This window comes from Portunus trituberculatus, unplaced genomic scaffold (genome assembly GCF_017591435.1).
Source record: "Portunus trituberculatus isolate SZX2019 unplaced genomic scaffold, ASM1759143v1 PGA_scaffold_205__4_contigs__length_1045770, whole genome shotgun sequence".
NCBI classification, from domain to species: domain Eukaryota; kingdom Metazoa; phylum Arthropoda; class Malacostraca; order Decapoda; family Portunidae; genus Portunus; species Portunus trituberculatus.
Window position 1 is genome coordinate 685,610 of NW_025541373.1, and position 22,334 is coordinate 707,943.

At 39.8% G+C, this 22,334-nt stretch overlaps 2 protein-coding genes across 2 annotated transcripts in view; one reads left to right on the top strand and one right to left on the bottom strand.

Moving 5' to 3' along the window:
* The window catches only part of LOC123500360 (oocyte zinc finger protein XlCOF15-like), a 38,843-nt gene extending 19,376 nt beyond the window's left edge, over nucleotides 1–19,467 (bottom strand). Inside the window, exons 1-2 of the mRNA XM_045249072.1 lie at nucleotides 19,150–19,467; nucleotides 6,559–6,702 (exon numbers count right to left, since the gene is read on the bottom strand). Coding sequence (XP_045105007.1) covers nucleotides 6,559–6,702; nucleotides 19,150–19,179 — 174 coding nt within the window. The 5' untranslated portion in view covers nucleotides 19,180–19,467. The remainder of the gene's footprint in view (nucleotides 1–6,558; nucleotides 6,703–19,149) is intronic.
* Nucleotides 8,349–11,130, top strand: LOC123500358 (protein ALP1-like). Its single transcript, XM_045249063.1, has 2 exons — nucleotides 8,349–8,796; nucleotides 10,059–11,130. Exons 1-2 carry the CDS (start codon nucleotides 8,368–8,370, stop codon nucleotides 10,881–10,883), a joined length of 1,254 nt encoding a protein of 417 aa, XP_045104998.1. The 5' UTR covers nucleotides 8,349–8,367; the 3' UTR covers nucleotides 10,884–11,130.
* Nucleotides 19,468–22,334: the final 2,867 nt, after the last annotated feature.

A 22,334-nucleotide genomic window follows, 5' to 3' on the forward strand; every position in this document is an offset into this window, starting at 1 on the left:
TCTCATAGATTCCCACAGGTTGTCTTTCACTCTTTCCCATTTCCATGACATGGCTTTTGTTCACATTGAATTCCATTTCCCACTTTTTTACTCCATTCCCAGATCTTATTTATGTCTTTTTGCAGTATTTCACAATCCTCTTTTTACTTTATAACTCTGCACAGTTATGTATCATCTGCAAACAGATTTATGTAACTGTTCACTCCCCCTGGCATGTTGTTTTTATATACGAGGAAAAGTATTGGTGCTAATAATGACCCCTGTGGCACTCCGCTTTCTACTGCTCTCCCCCTCAAATCATTTTCCATCCATCTCAATGTGCTTCCTTTTAAGCCACCCTTCTCCTCTAACTTCCATAGTAATCTTCCATGTGGCACTTTGTCAAACGCCTTTTTTAAATCCAAATAAATACAGTCAACCCATCTCTCTCTCTCTAGTACTCTATCAACTATTCTAGAATAAAAACTCAATAAATTACTTACATACAACCATCTTTTTCTAAAACCAAATTGGCTATTTGATATTAATTTGTTGTCTTCAAGGAACTCAATCCATTGTTTCTTTATTATTCCAAATGGAGAGCAGTAGAAAGCAGAGTGCCACAGGGGTCAGTATTGGCACCAATACTTTTCCTCATATATATTAATGACATGCCAGAAGGAGTGAACAGCTACTTGAATCTGTTTGCAGATGATATGAAACTGTGCAGAGTTATAAAGCAAAAAGAGGATTGTGAAATACTGCAAGAAGACCTAAATAAGATCTGGAAATGGAGTAAAAAGTGGGAAACGTCATTCAATGTGAACAAAAGCCATGTCATGGAAATGGGAAAGAGTGAAAGACGACCTGTGAGAATCTATAAGATGGGAGATGGAGTAGAACTGGAGAAAGTAAAAAAAGAAAAGGACTTAGGAGTGACGATGGAAGAAAACAATCAACCAGTAAGCCATACTGATAAAATTTTTAGAGAAACATATAATTTGCTAAGGAATATTGGAGTAGCATTTCACTACATGGACAAAGAAATGATGAAGAAATTGATAAGTACTATAATAAGACCCAGATTGGAATATGCAGGAGTAGTGTGGACCCCACATAAAAAGAAACACATAAGGAAATTGGAGAGACTACAAAAAATGGCTACAAGAATGGTCCCAGAATTTGAAGGGATGACATATGAGGAGAGACTAAAGGCTATGGATTTACCAACCCTGGAACAAAGAAGGGAGAGAGGAGACCTGATACAAGTTTATAAATTGATAAACGGAATGGACCAAGTGGATAATGAGAAACTGATCCTGAGAGAAGAATATGGCATCCGAAGCACAGGATCGCATAGTAAAAAGCTGAGAAAAGGAAGATGTCTGAGAGATGTTAAATAATATAGTTTCCCGCAAAGATGTATTGAGACGTGGAACAGTTTAAATGAAGAAGTAGTGTCTGCAACGAGTGTGCATACTTTTAATGTAAGATTGGATAAGTGTAGATATGGAGACGGGGCCACATGAGCATAAAGCCCAGGCCCTGTAAAACTACAACTAGGTAAAAAGACACACACACACACACACACACACACACACAAATAACTTGATGACACAGTGGGTGAGGTCACCAACAAGGTGCAGGGAATAAGATGTTGCAGCAAGGTTGGATTTGGTATTTGCTAGGGGCATCTCTCTAAAAGAGGAAATTGAACATGAATGTCCCTTGGGGAAAAGCGACCATGATGTCCTAAGCTTTGAGCTGGATACGAAATTAAGCATGGAAAAGAGTGTGGAGCACAGGGAGGAAAAATTAAATTATGTCAGGGCAAATTACAACCATATAAGAGAATTCTTTAATGAAATTGACTGGTCTGTGGTATACCAGGAACGGGATATGCAATTGAAATACGATAAATTTATGGATTTGTATAACTCTGCTGTGAAAAAGTTTGTGCCATATTACAGAAAGAGGACTTTAAATAATAAACAGTGGTTTAATAGAAATTGTGAAGAAGCAAAAAAGAACAAAGAAAAGGCATGGAAGAAACTTAAGAAAAACAGTGATGTATTATCAAGAGAAGTTTACAAAACAGCAAGGAATAGATATGTTGAAGTAAGGAGAACAGCACAAAAGGAATATGAACAGAGGGTGGTGGAAAACTGTGATAGTGACCCTAAAATGTTTTACAAATTCATAAATGGAAAACTAAATAAAAGGGAGGCAATAGAAAAGGTAAAAATGGGAAGAAGTATATGAGGATGCTAGAGATATAGCTGAAATTTTGAACGACAACTTTTGCAAAGTGTTTACAAAGGAGGAGCATTTTATAGGAGAAGGGCCTACGGAAATAAAGCAAATGCAGGACATCATGGTTACTAAAGAAGATGTAAGGAAAATTATAAGCAATTTGGATATTAATAAATCAATGGGGCCTGATGGCATATCTGGGAGGTTGCTGAAAGAATGTAAGGATCAATTGTTGAACCCCATATTTGATATTGTGGAAACCTCCATACGAACAGGAATAGTCCCGAAAGAGTGGAAAAGAGCTGACATTGTGCCTATATATAAGAATGGAAGTAGAATGGAACCGTTAAATTATAGACCAGTATCGTTGACTAGTATATTGTGCAAGGTATGTGAAGAAGTAATTAAAGCTAAGTGGAGTGAGTATCTAGAAAGTGAAAACATTCTGAGTGAAAGGCAGTTTGGTTTCAGAAAAGGAAGATCGTGCGTATCCAATTTATTATGTTTTTATTCAAGAGTGACTGACATACTACAACATAGAGAGGGATGGGTGGATGCTATCTACCTGGACTTGAGAAAGGCCTTTGATAAAGTGCCACACAATAGACTGATGTGGAAACTAAAGAAGATTGGAGGAGTAAGTGATAAACTAGCAAAATGGATGGAAAATTACTTAGTGGGAAGAGAAATGCGAACAGTGGTGAAAGGAAAGAAGTCAGAGTGGAAAAAGGTAACCAGTGGAGTTCCACAAGGGTCCTATCATGTTTTTGATTTATGTTAATGACATGCCAGTAGGAATTGACAGTTACATGAATATGTTTGCGGTCGATACTAAAATTATGAGGAGAGTTAAGAATGTGGAAGATTGTAACAAGGTACAGGAAGATCTTGATAAAATATATGAGTGGAGTAAAGAATGGCAGATGGAATTTAATATAAACAAGAGCCATGTTATGAAAATGGGAAGAAGTAGATACAGACCAAACTGGGATTACAGACTGGGTGATGAGAAAATTAAAGAGACCAATGAGGAGAAAGACTTAGAAGTAACCGTACAAAACATTTTTTCACCAGAGAAACACATTAACAAGATATTTTTGTAAACATATAACATGCTTCAAAATATTGGCCTTGCATTCCACTACCTAGATGAAGGAATGATGAAGATGATACTATGCACTTTAATAAGACCCCAGTTAGAATATGCAGCATGTGTCTGGTCACCACACATGAAGAAAAATGTGAAGAAGGTGGAAAGGGTACAGAGGCTGGCAACAAGGATGGTACCAGGACTCAGGGAGTTAGACTATGAGGAAAGACTGAGTAAACTGGGGCTGACCACATTAGAAGAGAGAAGAACAAGAGGAGACATGATAACTATGTATAAATTGGTGAACAAGATTGACATATTGGACAGAGAATTGATAAAGGTGACCACAAGTAATCATCTCCGAGGACATGGAAAAAAATTAATAAAAGACATCTGTCCAAATGACGTGAGAAAGCACAGTTTCCCGCATCGTAGCATTGATAAGTGGAATAAACTGAGCAGTGATGTCGTTGACACGGTGTGTGTCAATCAGATGAAAGAGAGATATGACAGGAGTAGACAAGGAGACAGGACACAGAGAGCTTAGCTCGGGCCCTGTAATACACAAATAGGTAAATACACACACACACAATGCATCCTGGTGGAGAGTGGACATGGGAGCAGCTGATATCCAGTAAGCAAAAGCCAGCAGTCAATGAAAATTTATGTAGAAATGTGTAGTAGGGAAACAGGGCTGTGTTAGTGCAGGGTCATGTCTCCATACAGTAAGTAAGAATTTTGAGATAAATATACATAAAATGCACGGCCATGGGTTTTACTTTGAGGGAAAGAGGAAACGTGCAAATTGCCCTTCCATCGAATTATGGAAGACAGAAACTCCAAAGCAAAATTCATATCAGGAAAATGATTCTCATGGAAATTTGCCTCAGTGATTTGATACAAATGTGATAAACTTAGAAAAAAGCAGTGTAATTTACAAGAAGAAAATAAAGAACTGAAAACCCAGTAAGGATATATATATATATATATATATATATATATATATATATATATATATATATATATATATATATATATATATATATATATATATATATATATATATATATATTATGAAGGATGGATAACTGGCCAAGGGCAATAAAATATGGGAAAAAAAAAAGGCCCACTGGATTGCCTTAAAAGTCATGGGAGTTTTCCAAAATTCAGGGACAAATGTCTTGAGACCCTCTTAAAAGAAGTCAAGTTGTAGGAAGATGGAAATACAGAAGCAGGGAGGAGTTTCAGAGTTTATCAGAGAAAGGTATGAATGAGTGAGAATACTTGTTAACTCTTGCATTAAAGAGTTGGATAGAATAGGGATGAGAGGAAGAAGAAAGCCTTGTGCAACGAGGCTGCTGGAGGACGGGGAGGCAAGCAGTTAGCACGAAAATAGCAATAGAGAGATGTGACATTTCGGCAGTGAGAAAGAGGCTGAAGACAGTCAGTCAGAAGAGGGGAGTTGTTGAGATGAAAAGCTTTTGATTCCACCCTAAGTAATAAAACTGTGTGAGTGGAACGCCCCCAAACATGTGAAGAGTACTGCATACCGGAGACAAGCAGTACAAGCTATGTCCTGAAGTCTGAATATGAATAGTTTGTGTCGTGAGCGGTGAATCCTCATGATTCACCACTCTGGGGTGAACACTATTCTGAAAGTGTGGCGCACGGTCCAGATATACAGTGTCTTCCATCCCGTTGGCTTATTTTGGTCTCGGCTGCACATAAATGTCATGTGAGCCCCACAATTAACATTCATTTATTGCTCGTATGCTTGAATTTAAATTTTCTTTCACCCTCCCCACCATGGCCTCTTTTTGTGGATTCATGAGCTTACCATTCTGCCCTGTTACTACATATTATGGGACCTAGAAAACTAAGTAGTAAGACCCAAATCTCAGTTATTTGTGCCTTAGTGAGAGAAAATATGTGAAATCAAGAAATGCCACGAACACTGGCATAGCTCTCAGAACTGTTTAACATTGTACCAAAATTTATTGTGAGGGAGGAAGAGACGCTTTGCCACCACCTCACAAGCCTGACCTAATTCTGGATGAGTTAGATGAGTGTATGGAAAAGTGCAATGTAGCTATCATTTTGTCTTCCTTTTTCTGTTATAGCAGTGACACACAGCACAACTATTGGGCATTACAAAGCAAATATAAAAATTAGTCTCAAGATGGCAGGCAGGGTCAGATCATGGCTTGGCGCACAGTTGCTTGGGTGCGTGTGACATGGGCAGAGGTCAGGGTCTGACTGGCTAGCTGGGCCCAAGGATTCTAGAAGGATATATGGGTTCAATGGGCAGCTTGGAGGAATTGATTAGGGAGGCTAGCTTGTAACAAATGGCGCGGGTCGCAAGTAGTAAGGGAGTGAGGGATGGGGGGTATCCATCAGCAGGAGAGGATGAGCACCGTTACAAGATTCACAGTCAGTCAGTCACGTGAAGGGATGCAAGCTACAGCAGTCATCGCCTGCCTCTGCCTGGGTCATATCACACTCGAAGCTCACTTGAACCCCCTGCGTCTGTCTCCTGACCTTCTGCCCTTGGTGTAGGACTACCCCTGAGACCATTGAACATTTCCTGCTTCAATGTCCATGCCTCCACTCTCACCACTGCACTACGCTCCTGGCTCTCCGCCCTGGCCAACACAACACTCAACCTGCCCACCCTCCTGGCGGCCTCAGGCGTCCATCCCTCCCAGCAACCTGCTGTCCTAAGCCTTACTTGTGCCTTCTTGAGGAAGATTGGCCCACTACCATGCCTGTGATACCCACTCAAGACTACCCCAGGGCTCATAAGGATCCATAAATCTTCGTGGCCTTAACTATTGGATCCTTATGAGCCTTGGGATACTCCTGTGTCATCACAGGTGTGGTAGCTGGCTGGTCTTCCTCAAGAAGGCACAAGTAAGGCAAAGGACAGCAGGTTGCCAGGAGGGGTAGATGCCTGAGGCCGCCAGGACGGTGGGCAGGTCGAGTGTTGTGATGGCCAGGGCGGAGACCCGGGAGCGTAGTGCAGTATGGTGAGAGTGGAAGCATGGGCATTGAAGCAGGGAATGTTCGATGGTCTCAGGGGTAGTCCTACACCAAGGGTGGTGCAAGTGAGCTCTGAGTGTGATATATGAATATTTTTGACAATAAACCAGAGTGAAGTGATTATAAAAAGAGGAATATATACATTTACATGCACATTTAACTGTCTTATCTGTATACAAATCTATTTAATTATCTACCTGTCTACCTATCCATGTTTGTTTATCTGAGCGAGTCACCTCCACACAGCGTGCCCTCGCTGGGATGACCACCTCCCAGGCTGCCACCATACCACTGTCCACAGCTGGTTTTTGCTGTGGGCAATGTGGGCGACCAGATGCAATCTATTCGGGGGTGTACAAAAATTAAGAAACAGAAACAAAAACAGAAACAAAAACCAAAAACCAAAAACAAAAAAAAAAAAGTGCATAGAAAAAAAATTGTCGGTCTTATGGACTAATAGTGGTCATTTCCAGGTGAAGTTGGTGCAGTGGGTGCTGGTGTTGCATCAGCTTGTTGGTGAGAGTTACACAGGTTGTGTGTCTGTCAGAAAAGGTGAAGGGGGAGGGGAGAAGGGGATCAATCTGCCGCTGCAGAGAGTGTGTATGTATGTCACTCAGGGGAAGGCAAGGGGGAGGGGGGGTGGGGGATACACTGACACCTATGCATTATTATAATACCATAATATTAGGATACCTCTTCCTCTTCTCTGAGGGAGGGGGCAAGGGGTGGGGGGAGACGCCAACGGATTGTTCGCCCAGGGTGCAAAACTAGCCAGGACTGCCGGCCCTCTGCTGCCCATGGAAAACACATGGGAACGCCTGAGTTACGTTCCTTGTTTTCCGTCTTATGTGCATGTTTGGAGGCTGCCTACCATGTGTGTCACCTTAACAGACTCACAATAGTCGTGGCATACTGTGCCACCAAGAGTTAGACGGCAAATCATACAAACAAATGAGATAATACAGTGTTTTCCAGCTTTGGTGGACTTGGGTGAGAGGTGGAAGCTGTCTTTGATGCAAACCTATCACTGAACAAGGTCACGTGTATATACATGTGCATGTGTAGATGTAGACATGTATATATACGTGTGCATTTAAATGAAGGGTAAGTAAACTGTATATGTATCTGGTGAAACTTTGCCTGAATGTTGAGCTTTCTTGGTATAGCAATTACTTAACATGTCAATATACTCTCTCTCTCTCTCTGTCTGTCTCTTTAAGCTTTATACATTAATTAATATTCTCTCTCTCTCTCTCTCTCTCTCTCTCTCAAGATATATACATTAATTAATATGAGGAGCCCCGAGGAGAAGGGGCCAAACCGCCACCTCGGTGGAAAATTAGTTAACAACGGTTTTCGGTAGATGGAAGCACTGTCTATCTATCCCCAAAGAGAAAACAGCAAAATATCCACTCTAAAACCCTTTCCCTGAAGGTTGAAAATAGGGTGCTGTCAATGGAAGAAAAACATGATGAGGTATACAAACTCCGGACAGGACGGGCCAATACAAGCCCGCCCGGCAGCCAATGACAGCACTGGTATCATCTCTCCGTGTTTTGCTCCGCCCGCTCAGCCAATCAGCGGCGTTGTTTCATAAGCGACAGAGCTTCAGTCTTTTTACCCACGCCTGGTAAAACACACGGTTCTTGTTCGCTCTGATTTTTGTTGAATTTTCACGTAATTAGTGAACATTAAGGCGGATGTTGGTGATAGCAGTGTGCCGGGGACTTCTGTGCACACCCCTAGTAGGAAAGGGCAGCCTGACAAGTGGGTGTGTAACGTGAAGAAGGCTAAAAGAGATCGAATGATCACATGCAAACACATAAACACATAAAACACCTATTAAGGCTAGTACACACCTGCATACCTCGTCGCGCGACTTGTCGAGCGACCGTATATAGACGGTGGCTCGACATTGTTTATATACGGTCGCTCGACACCGTTGCATGAGCGTTTAGCGTCCACACTACCATTGTTATTTTTCATGTAGTTTCTGCTCGGCAGTCATGGAGGACATTGCTCTGTGCGGGGTGAGCGCGTGCCTAGTGATAATTGCCGATGAAGATGGAAGAAACAGAAAACGCAAACGTTGGTGGTGTCGCGATTTGTTTGAGGAGGGGCCGAGATTTGCTGTTGGACTATTGGATAAATTGAAACTGAACGACGCCACGGGTTTCACAAATTTCACCCGCCTAACACCTACAGATTTCGAAGAGTTACTTCTGATGGTCGGAGGGCAAATAATGAAACAGGACACCAAATTTAGAGAAACAATACCAGCGTCTGTTCGACTTGGTGTCACACTGCGATTCCTTGCAAGTGGAGACTCCTTCGCAAGCCTCATGTACACATTCAGGATATCAAAACAGGCAATATCACAAATAGTCCCAGAAGTTTGCGAAGCAATTATTTCAGCACTGAAACAATATGTGAAGGTATGTAGTTATAACAAATTCAGACTTACAATTTTATTAATGTTCTGTTTTAACAAATAACATGTGATTCCTTTTTCCATTACAATCAGAGAATGTAAGCAACAAATGACATAAACAGAAATAAAGCATTACCAGTAATAATTACTGTTCTCGAACGTTTCGAGTAACACATGAACTATAGACATTAAAATAAAAACAATATTTTATGTCAACTGCATGATACAATGCACCACATTACTTTCAAATAAAATACAATACAAGCTTGTGTGATAATGCTGAAGTTAATGAACAAAATAATAATAATTTCCTTGACATTCTTTTAGTACTTTAGGCATATTTATTTTGCATATTACAATTTTAACAAATCTACCACGTCTAAATAATCCCTGGTACCAGCTGCTGACTGTGATTGTTGATCAGGAACAAGTGATACAGACGCTGCTGACTGTGATTGTTGATCAGGAACAGGTGATACAGACGCTGCTGACTGTGATTGTTGATCAGGAACAGGTGATACAGACGCTGCTGACTGTGATTGTTGATCAGGAACAGGTGATACATACGGTGTAGCTGATGATGAGCAAGGTGGAACAGGAGATGAATGACAACTGAGATGTGAATAGTCTGACAGGGGTGAATGTGATAAGACACGGGCGGAAGATGGATATGTGTTCTGCATAGCTTGAATGTCTTCAGATAACTGTCCCATGTCCAATCGAAATAAGATATCGTTGATGTAACGCTGAGCTAAAGAAATCTCCACCTTGGGTCTGTTGCAGTTTTTCATCTTATTTGCAACGAATTCACCGAATGCTGTATTCTCATCTCTCGCAGAAACAATGTGTGAGAGAGATTTCATGCAATCTACAGCTTCAATCACAGGGGGAGCTTCCACTCTTTCGGGCACGTTTAGGAGGTATTCTTGGAGTTTGGAATGGGTGGCCATCGTCCTTTTCTTCAATTTCTTCATTATTAGAAGTAGTTCCTTGCTCCTCAGCGGCTACTTGAACCTCCATGTCCGCATTCCCAGAGCGGTCCTGAAACACAAATCATATATATTATTAAACGAGGCGTGTCCGTCCGTCTGTCTGTCCGTCTGTCTGTCCGATAGTACATTGTTCCTTTCTACGTATGCACCTTTTACGTTACAACCAATGATCGGGAAATATTCGGTGAAAACTTTCTAAATGATGAGCATAGGTACTTTCACTGTACGAAATGTTTAAAAATGATTAATTATTGTTATTACTTTCTTATTGCAGAAACCATCTTCCGAAGCTGAATGGAGAATTGTTGCTAATGACTTCGAGACAAGATGGAATTTTCCACACTGCTTAGGGAGCATTGATGGCAAGCACATTCAGATGATTGCACCTGCCCATAGCGGCAGTTTGTATTACAACTACAAAAACACCTTTAGTATAGTGTTGCTTGGTGTTGCAGATGGTAACTACAACTTTTTGTACGCTGATGTTGGGTGTCAAGGCCGCATTTCTGACGGGGGTGTTTTTAAGTTCACCTCATTGTATAATACCCTAGAGAACAATTCGGCACATGTACCCAGTGTTGAGGCATTACCAGGTAGAACGGAGCCGGTACCGTATGTTCTAGTAGGAGATGACGCTTTTGCTATGTCCTCATACTTGATGAAACCATACCCTGGTCGTGCATTAGACATCCCTAAACGAGTGTTCAACTACAGACTAAGTAGAGCTCGAAGGATCATAGAAAATGTGTTTGGAATAATGTCATGTAAATTCAGAGTGTTTCTTAAGCCCATTGCTTTACAACCATGTAAAGTTGAATCTGTGGTTTTAGCATGCATATATTTGCACAACTTTTTACGCAGGAATTCTGTTTCAAGACAGAGCTACACGCCTCCTGGAAGTTTCGACTCTTGTGACACAGATGGCAATATGATAGCAGGATCTTGGAGAAGAGACATCAATGAATGTGATCGTTTGTTGGATTTGATGCATGTTCCACGAAGAGCTTCGGATAACTTACATAAAATCCGTGATGAATTTTGCAGCTATTTTGTTTCTGAACAGGGAACTGTGCCTTGGCAGTATGACGCCATAATCTAATATCGTAGATCATGTGTACAATAGCTAATCACAGACTAAAGTTCAATAGCATACCTATCTAATACAATGTTAGTTAATCTTTTGCTCGTAATTGACAGTATCAGAATGTTTTAGTATACCTAATACATACATTTTCTTTATAATTATTAACAGCAAATTAGTTTTGTGGGTAACTGCTATAAATACAATATGCAACAATATGTAGCTAACTGTAATTGAAATGTTCAATAAACTATTATTCACTTACCTCATCTTCCTTTTCTCCCGTATTTGGGATTGTATCCTCCGAATCTGTGTTCCGGCTGCCTTTAGATTCATTAAATGGTAATAGGAATAATAAATATTCATATGCAAACCATGTGGATTTCTTAGGAGACTGCCCACTCGAATGTTTCACTTTTTTTCGCTCTCGGTAGAACGAACTTTTTAAATTATGAATTTTCTTCTCGATATCTCCCACGGGAACCTCATGCACTGTAGCCAGTGATTCCAGTGCTGCTTTCCTTTTCACACGGTTTTATAATCTGAACAGGTTACGTCCCAAAGGCAGGTAAATCCATGATAGTCTTCTATAAACTTCAAAACTTTGTCATTGGACCACATTGCTCTCAATCCGAAAACACCCGACTCACTTGGTAGCTAGAGACACTACTGGCCAAGGTGGCTATGTCTCGTATACCGTTGCAGATGTCGTACACACTGGCAACAACGTGTCTATTCTGTATACCGTCGCACTTTGTCGCACTTTGTAACCCATTCCGATCGGGTAACCAGCGACATGGGAATTTGGCCGCAGAACACGAACTGCAACAAGCCGCGACAAGGATTTGTCGCAAGACATGTATGCGCATACAAGGTGCGACACGTCGCTGCAAGCAAAGTCGCGCGACGAGGTATGCAGGTGTGTACTAGCCTTTAGAACACCAAAACTAAATACAAAAAATCATAAAAAATAGGAAAATAGGAATATCGATCTAAAATTTTCACACTTTACTTAACTTACATGATACTTTTACTGTGCCGAGTTTGAATACATTTGAATAAGAAACACGTATACCTAAAAAAACACCATTTGGTGTTTGTTGGTGTTTTTTGGGTTTTACACAAACACTTGTTATCCCATTTAATTTGCGACGTCAAGACCTTTCTTTTGATGTATCATACCCTTACTTAATATCTTTTTTTTTACTGTATACTACTTCCTGGACTTTAAAGGCGAATAACTCAAAACTTACTTTTTGGCGTTTTGGCCCCTTCTCCTTGGGGCTCCTCATATTCTCTCTCTCTCTCTCCTTCCTACCCTCTCTATTTTAATTCCTTCCTACCCACCTTACTTTTGTTCCTTCCTACACATCCTACTATTGTTCCTTACTACCCAGCCTACTTTTGTTCCTTCAAACTCCTGCTCGTTCTCCTCACCTTATTTCTTATCCTTCCTACCACCCTATCCCTACTCTCTTGCCCATCCTAACCATGCTATTTCTTATTCATCCTACTTTCACTCCTTCCTACCCTAACACTCTTCCTTCCTGCTCACCCTAACCCTACCACTTCCTGTGCATCCTAACCTGCTCCTCCTGCTCAACTTAACCCTGATCCTTTCTACTCACTCTAACTCTGCTACCTCCTGCTCCCCCTATCCTTGCTCCTTCCTACTCATCCTAACTCTATTGATAATGAGGTGTTGACCCAAAAGGCATCAAGTATCACTTTAATATTATCAGCACCAACCTTGGCAAAACACTTATTTTTGCACTTACAATCTGGGCTAACCTTTCGTGCCGCCACAACCTTCCCTCCCTGACTCACATACTCCTCACCTCGGTTTCTCTTTGCCTTCCTCATGTTTTCTTCCCTCGTTTCCGGCCATCTATGCTTACTCACCTTAAGCACTGACACCTCCCCTCCACTCTGGTCACTCATTTTGGCAGGTAAATCCACAAGAAAATGGCTGAAAACAGGGAGAGTTCCCAGGGAGATGCAACACGTGTTGTATGAATGGCGCCACCTGACTGAAGAAGCGGGATGGTAACGTGGCCATGATTGGCCAAGCGGTGGCTTTCCCGCAACCCGCGCTCCCATTGGCTAGCTCGTGGTGGCTCATAAGCTACTTCAACTCTGGAATTTCAGACCTCCTCCACACATTTATAGCGTGTTGGTACCTAACTCTAAACCCTCTGCCTTGGGGTCATAGAGGTGGCTATCGGGTGTTTCTATGTTGTCATGTGGCGTACGAGACTGCCATCTACCGGGAACCGGTACTAACTCAAAAATGGTCAGGGTGGCGGTTACGCTACTTCAGCACGAGACTCCTCAAATAGAGAACACAGTGGCATAAGAATTTTCATTAAAGATATTTTTTCCTTTGAACTAATACACGATTACTGTTTCATAAATGATGACATAGAAATCTGCACAACTAAACTAAAAATATTAAATTCCTCATATGTTATTTCAGTTATGTATAGACCCTACAGCAAACATATTGTAGTCAATGAATTCAATACCATTTCTAATTTTTTTTTTTTTTTTTTTTTTTACGTAGGGAAGAGGGCCAGCCAAGGGCAAAAAAAAAGAAAGTTAGAAAAAGCCCACTTGAGTGCTGGCTCTCCAAAGACTTCAAAAAGTGCCAAAACCGTCAGCCAGAATTAGGGGAGCAAATGCCTCGATACCTCCCTCTTAAAAGATGACAAGTTGTAGGAATTCAGAAATACAGATGCAGGGAGGGAGTTCCAGAGTTTACCAGTGAAAGGGATGAATGATTGAGCGTACTGGTTAACTCTTGCATTAGAGAGTTGGACAGAATAGGGATGAGAGGAAGAAGAAAGCCTTGTGCAGCGTGGCCGCAGGAGGAGGGAGGCATGCAGTTAGCAAGATCAGTAGAACAGTTACCATGAAAATAGCGATAAAATATAGAAAGGGATGCAACATTTCGGCGGTGAGAAAGAGACTGAAGACAGTTAGTCAGAGGATGGGAGTTGATGAGACGAAGAGCTTTTGATTCCACCCTATCAAGCAAAGCTGTGTGACTGGAACCCCCCAAACATGCGAAGAGTACTCCATACAGGGACGGATAAGGCCCTTATACAGAGTAAGCAGTTGGAGGGCGAGAAAAACTGTCGGAGACGCCTCAGAACACCTAATTTCATAGAAGCTGTTTTAGCAAGAGATGAGATGTGAAGTTTCCAGTTAAGATTATGAGCAAAGGACAGACCGAGGATATTCATTGTGGAAGAGGGAGACAGTTGAGTGTCATTGAAGAAGAGGGGATAGTTGTCTGGAAGGTTGTGTCGAGTTGATAGATGGAGGAATTGAGTTTTGAGGCATTGAAAACTACTAGATTTTCTCTGCCCCAATCGGAAATCTTAGAAAGATCGGAAGTCAGGCGTTCCGTGGCGTCCCCGCGTGATCTGTTGATTTCCTGAAGGGTTGGACGTCTCTGAAAGAACGTGGAAAGATGTAGGGTGGTATCATCAGCGTAGGAGTGGATAGGGCAAGAAGTTTGGTTAAGAAGGTCATTAATGAATAATAGAAAGAGAGTGGGTGACAGGACAGAACCCTGAGGAACACCACTATTAATAGGTTTAGGAGAAGAACAGTAGCCGTCTACCACAGCAGCAATAGAGCGGTCGGAAAGGAAACTTGAGATAAAGTTGCAGAGAAGGATAGAAGCCGTAGGAGGGCAGTTTTGAAATCAAAGCTTTATGCCAGACTCTATCAAAAGCTTTTGATATGTCTAACGCAACAGCAAAAGTTTCACCGAAATCTCTAAAAGAGGATGACCAAGACTCAGTAAGGAAAGCCAGAAGATCACCAGTAGAGCGACCTTGACGGAAGCCATACTGGCGATCAGACAGAAGATTGTGAAGTGACAGATGTTTGAGAATCTTCCTATTCAGGATAGATTCAAAAACTTTAGACAAGCAAGAGATTAAAGCTATAGGACGGTAGTTTGAGGGGTTAGAACGGTCACCCTTTTAGGAACAGGCTGAATGTAGGCGAACTTCCAGCAGGAAGGAAAGGTAGAAGTCGATAGACAAAGTTGGAAGAGTTTGGCCAGGCAAGGTGCAAGCACAGAAGCACAGTTTTTGAGAACAATAGGAGGGACCCCATCAGGTCCATAAGCCTTCCGAGGGTTTAGGCCAGCAAGGGCATGGAAAACATCATTACGAAGAATTTTGATTGTAGACATGAAATAGTCAGAGGAGGAGGAGAGGGAGGGACAAGCCCAGAATCGTCCAAGGTGGAGTTGTGAGCAAAGGTTTGAGAAAAGAGTTCAGCTTTAGAGACAGAAGAGATGGCAGTGGTGCCATCAGGATGAAATAAAGGAGGGAAAGATGAAGAAGTGAAGTTATTTGAGATGTTTTTGGCTAGATGCCAGAAGTCACGAGGAGAGTTTGAGTTTGAAAGATTTTGACATTTCCTATTTATGAAAGAGTGTTTGGCAAGTTGAAGAACAGACTTGGCATGATTCCGGGCAGAGATATAAAGTGCATGAGATTCAGGAGATGGAAGGCTCAAGTACCTTTTGTGGGCAACCTCTCTATCATGTATAGCACGAGAACAGGCTGAGTTAAACCAAGGTTTAGAAGGTTTAGGTTGAGAAAAGAATGAGGAATGTACGCCTCCATGCCAGATACTAACACCTCTGTTATGCGTTCAGCACAAAGAGATGGGTCTCTGACACGGAAGCAATAATCATTCCAGGAAAATCAGCATAATACCTCCTCAGGTCCCCCAACTGGCAGAGGCAAAACGCCAGAGGCACCTTCGCTTTGGGGATCCTGCGGAGGGATTGGAAAAATAGGACAAGATACAGAAATGAGATTGTGATCGGAGGAGCCCAACGGAGATGAAAGGGTGACAGCATAAGCAGAAGGGTTAGAGGTGAGGAAGAGATCAAGAATGTTGGGCGTGTCTCCAAGACGGTCAGGAATACGAGTAGGGTGTTGCACCAGTTGCTCTAGGTCATGGAGGATAGCAAAGTTGAAGGCTAGTTCACCAGGGTGGTCAGTGAAGGGAGAGGAAAGCCAAAGCTGGTGGTGAACATTGAAATCTCCAAGAATGGAAATCTCAGCGAAAGGGTAGAGGGACAGAATGTGCTCCACTTTAGAAGTTAAGTAGTCGAAGAAATTACTATAGTCAGAAGAGTTAGGGAGAGATAAACAGCACAGATGAATTTAGTTTGAGAGTGACTGTTAAGTCGTAGCCAGATGGTGGAAAATTCGAAGACTCAAGAGCGTGGGCACGAGAGCAAGTTAAGTCGTTGCGTACATAGACGCAACATCCAGCTTTGGAATGAAAATGAGAATAGAGAAAGTAGGAGGGAACAGAGAAGGGGCTACTGTCAGTTGCCTCAGATAGCTGTGTTTTGGTGAGGAAAAGAAGATGAGGTTTAGTAGAGGAGAGGTGGTGTTCCACAGATTGAAAATTAGATCTAAGACCGCGAATGTTGCAGAAGTTAATGTAGAAAAAGTTGAGGGAGGTGTCAAGGCATTTGTGGTCTTAAACAGGAGAGGTGTCCGACCTGGGGACATTTTTGGTCCCCTCCCCAGAGGGGGACTCCGAGGCGTTGTTTATTTTGGGTCCCATTTTTCTTTTAAATTTTGATTTGGAGTGAAGGGTGTATGTGTGGTAATTGCATGTAGTTTTGTGTGAAGAAGGAGAGCTGTCTTTAGAGGGTAGGCTGTGACTACCCCCTTGAGTTGTGAGACACAAAGTTGTGAGATCACAATTAGCTTTAATGGAAGGTTCACAGCACCTCTTGAACTAGTGCTATTAGATCTCACTGGGAGTAAGTTATTGTTTCCGTAGGTGTCTATTACCTCCTCCTATAATAATATTCTCTAATGATATATTTAGATGTAATAAAACTATTCTACTTGGAGATTTTAATATTAATCTGTTAGAACATTCTGCTCACCTCCCTACAAATATTTTCCTTAATACAATGCATGCCTTAAACTACTTTCCCCATATTTCCTGCCCAACAAGATTCCCAGACAACCCTGATCTTGGTCAACATCCTTACTGGATCAAATCTGGACAGATTTTACTCCACCATCTTCCTCTGGCATCATCCATTTAATCCTATCTGATCATTTACCTATACTTATTAACATAACTCTAAATTTGACTCTAGACTTCAAGCATAAAATCAACTTTAGGATCTTCAACAACTCAAACCCTAATCTCTTCACAAATGAATTATCTAAAGCAATGTGGGGCGATGTGTTGTCTTCTTCTGATACAAAAGAAAGCTTCAACACTTTCAAAAATAAAATAAACACTTTGTATAATGCATGTTTCCCTCTAAAAACAAAATATATCTCGAGTAAAAGGCTACAAAAGCGCTTGCATCACGACTGGTCTACTAAACTCTATAAAACACAAATGTATTTTATTAAGAGCTATAAGATGGGTTTAGTAACTCATACTTTTTATAAAGATTACCATAATCATGTGACAAAACTAATTACAGAGACAAAGTCTAACTATTATCACCAGATTTTTTGTAATTTCAGAAATAATACTAAAAATTTTTGGCAAATGATTAATCACATAAGAAACAATACAGACTTGAAACAGAATGCAACAACCCTGCACTACAATAATGCAACTTTAGATACACCTCTTGACATAGCTCAGTCCTTCAATAATTACTTTTGCAATATCGCCCCGAGCTAAATGATAAACTACCTAAGTCTGACAGAAGCACACTTCATTACCTAAAAAACATTTCTGTCATTCTATGTTGCTGCCACCAGTATCTATCTATGATACAAAAAAAGCTCTCACATCACTAGAAAACAAAAACTCTAGTGTAAATGAGATTTCAGTTTTGGTACTAAAACATAATCCTGAGCTATTAGCCATACCATTAACCATCCTCTTCAATCAATCTATTACAACAGGGACTTTCACATCTGTACTAAAACAAGCAAAAGTCACCCCTATTCTGAAAAGTGGCACAAATAATATCCCTAAAAACTACTGCCCAATCTCTGATCTACATATATTCTCAAAAATCTTAAAGTCTTTAATGAAAAAACACTTAATGAGTTATTTAGAGAAAAATAATATACTAAACCCAACACAATTTGGGTTTAGACGTAACTATAACACTTTTCAAGCATTAAACCTGTTTTCATCAGACATTTACTCCACTATTGACAACAAACTATCAGTTCTGTCTGTGTTTATTGATTTTGCCAAAGCATTTGAGTGTTAACCACAAAATCCTCTTAGATAAACTACAGTATATCATTATGGCATACGTGGTCCCATACATTCATGATTCAAAGATTACTTGACAAATAGAACCCACCAAACTGTACTTAAAGGTAATTGTTCCATGTTCAACAACATTCAACTTGGAGTCCCTCAGGGTAGTATTCTAGGCCCAATCCTTTTTTTAATATACATAAATGACATATCTGATGTACTAACAGACTCAAAAACCATCCTATTTGCTGATGATATGACACTGTACTTAACTGGTCAACACCCAGAACATATAATCAATACAGCACACAATGAACTTCATCAATCATACCAATGGTGCACATCCAGTAGACTTCCTATCAACACTGATAAAGCATACTTCATGTTATTTACAACTAGAAAATATCACCAGCTACCCCCACTCCATGTTGATAATAGTAATATTTCTAGATCCTCCCACACTAAATTCTTTGGTATGATTTATGATAAATCCATGAATTTTAAACTTCATATTGATAATCTCACCATAAGAATTTCCAGACACATTGCCTTACTCCATCAAATTAAAGATCTAATGCCCCTACAGGTATTGAAATGTATATATTATGCCCATATCCACCCTTTACTTACCTACTGTAATCCAATATGGTGCACTACATATCCTACTTACCTGATGCCTTTATAACTTCAACTCAAAAAAATTGTTAGAATAATTACAAATAGCCCTTAATTACAACATACTCCTCCCTAAGATTAGAAGACATAACCAAAATTGCTATATCTGCTTTAACCTCTTCAGTGCTGGGACGAATTTTTCCCACGAGTTTTGAGAATGATAAGATGAGTTCATTTACATTAGGAAGAATCTTTGGAGGTCAAAAGATTAATGCACAGAATCTTCACTATTTTGATTCCCAAATGAGTTTCTGCAGCTCTTTAAAATTGCCAAACAGTAGTAAGCAGAATAAATATGAAAACATGTCACAGTATTGAAGGGGTTAATGTACGCTAACAAGATATCCACGCAAACTGTCCTCCTTACCCAATACCCAATACCCAAGATACACGTCATTGTCACCAACTACGTCCTCCCCCTCATCGTCTCTTAAAATGTCGTCGGTCACCACAACACTTGGGACCTGTACACTGGAACCAAATCCCCACTTGCATTCAAAATTCACCATCATTAGCAACTTTCAAAAAATAAATGAAAAAGACATCCTAAATAATTACCAATGCTTGTCTAAAATGTACTATACACTCTTGTGCTTGTTTTTACCGAAGATGATCGTTATTTTTCACTTAGTTTGTGATAATAATAATAACTACTCAGGTTTCATTCTTAGCCCCATTTTGTGTACATACGTCATCAGAATTACTTAGATTTGTTTTTATTTATTTATTTATTTATTTTTGTACGTATTTGTATTTTCTTTACTTGTTTATGTGTAAGTTAATTAGTTTTCATTATTTTCATTCTTGTGTGTGTATGTTTGTGTTACATTTTTACAAGTTGCCTGAAAAGCTAGCGTTTAAAAAAGGGCTTATGTAGTAAGATTACATAATAACATGTACTCCCTGCCTATAAATAAATGTTCAAATGTTTCTCTCTCTCTCTCTCTCTCTCTCTCTCTCTCTCTCTGATATATAAATTAATCTATCTCTCTCTCTCTCTCTCTCTCTCTCTCTCTCTCTCTCTCTCTCTCTCTCTCTTTAAGCTATGTACATTAATATTCTCTCTCTCTCTCTCTAAGAATGTTCTAATGAAATTTCCCCCTTTCTTGTCCATATAATTAACAGTTCCTTTAAAGAAGGTTCTTTTCCTCAACAGTTGCAGATTGCTAAAGTTATCCCTGTTTATAAAAAAAGGGGAAAAAACTCTTCACTTAAATTAAAGGCCTATATCTATATTTCCAAGTTTCAGATAAATTTTTGAAAAGGTTGTTGTTGTACGATTGTTTAATCATATCTCGAATTGTAAAATTCTAACTGATGTTCAGTACGGGTTCCGTCATGGCTACTCCACTGAGCTTGCTGTTTATCAGTTGTGCAAAAATATAAATAATACTATTGATAATAAGGAATTTCAAATCTCGTTATTCTGAGATCTTTCTAAAGCTTTTGATTGTATATCACATTCAATTTTGATAAGGAAACTAAATATTTATGGTGTTCGGGGAATAACTCTTCAGTGGTTTAAAAGTTACCTTGGCTTCCGAAAACAATGTACAGTTGTTAATAATTCTGTGTCATCATTTTCTCCTCTCACCCATGGTGTACCTCAGGGATCAATTTTGGGTCCAATTATATTTTTATTGTATATAAATGACATAACGCGCACTACTAATAAATTAAAATTGCTTTTGTTTGCTGACGACACCACCATATATATACAAGGTAATAATTTGCATGAATTAAAGAATACCCTAAATTCAGAAATGCTGAAAGTTTTAAATTGGATTAGAAGCAACAAACTAACAATTAATGTTTCCAAAACTCATTATATGATCTCTTCATCATTATTACATCAATCACCACCTAAAGAAATATATTTAGATAACATATTACTAGACCAAGTGGAACAATGTAAATTTTTAGGGGTAACTATAGACAGCAAGTTGAGGTGGAGTGGTCATGTCAATGAGACCTGTACAAGGCTCAGTAAGATAATTGGTATATTATACAAAATACGCAGGTCTTTAACAGTGGATTGTATTAGGCAAATTTACTTAGCTTTAGCATATCCTCATCTTATGTACTGTTGTGCAATCTGGGGGGGACTATAAACACTGACCTTGAAGCCTTATCTATTATTAAAAAAAAAATTGCTACGTGTCATGTCCAGCAGTAATAGGTATGCACATACACAACCGCTTTTCAAAAACTTTAATTTGTTAAACCTGTATGATATAACTTTGCAAAATTGTAACTTTATTTATAAATCAATTCATAATTTTCAAGTTGACTGTGGTTTTCAGTTTATGCCAAATACCTATAATTCTCGTAGGACAAATAACTTAATACTACCATTGTATAGAACATCACATGCTCAAAGGTATATAACATACAGAGGAGTGAAGCAGTGGTACCAACTTCCCCAAGACGTGAACGATAGCCCTTCTTGTAATGTATTTAAAAATAAATTAAAGAAAATGTACTTAGGGAACACACTGTAATAGTATTTATTGCAAGTAGTTTTAATTTGTGTAATACTTGTATATATATATATATATATATATATATATATATATATATATATATATATATATATATATATATATATATATATATATATTTTATTTTATTATTTATTTATTTTTTTCTTAGTTACTTATTTTTAGAAGGCCCATTTTTGCCCTTGTGGGCTAATGACTGTTAGTATATAATTCAGGTCTGTTTAAGAGCTTAACTCAACAGACTTAGCCCTATGATTTGTATATATAACTAAATGTATATTGTATGATTCTTTTCTTGGGCCAATAAAATGTATCAGTATCAGTATCTCTCTCTCTCTCTCTCTCTCTCCAACCACTGTAGCGAGTGGACGTGTCTGGACCTCGCTCCGTCTAACACCTTGACTATCAACTACTGGTCTGCAATGGATTCCTCTGTTCTAAAAACACTGCTGGCTGCACAGGAACAAAGTTATCGTGGAGCCATGGAGATATTTGTGAAATCAGTCAATGAGCAGTGCGAAGAACTCCGGTCTACAGTGCAAGAACTCAGGACAAGTTTGGAGTTTTCGCAAAAAGAAGTGGATGACCTGAAACATCAAGTGAACCACCTGAAACAGCAAAGCTCGAATGATAGACAACTCATCAACAAGCTCTCAGAAGATCAACAAGCAAGTCTCAAATCTATTGAAATACTGACCCGCCGATGCAACTATCAAGAAGACTATAATCGGCGCAATAATCTTCAGTTCGTTGGAATTGAGGAAGACTCGAACGAAACATGGGAGCAGTCTGCCAAGAAAGTGAGTGATCTTATTGAAAACAAACTTCAGTTGCTGAATATTCAGCTCGAGCGTGCTCATAGAGTGGGTCAACACTATCAAAACCGTCAACGCCCCATCATTGCCCGTTTCACAAGATTTTGTGACCGTGAAGCAGTTATGCGGAACGTTGTGAAGCTTCGTGGATCTCGCATATATGTAAATGAAGACTTATACACGGCTTCTCAAGAAATCAAGAAGGCACAGCTCCCACAGCTAAAACAGGCCAAGAG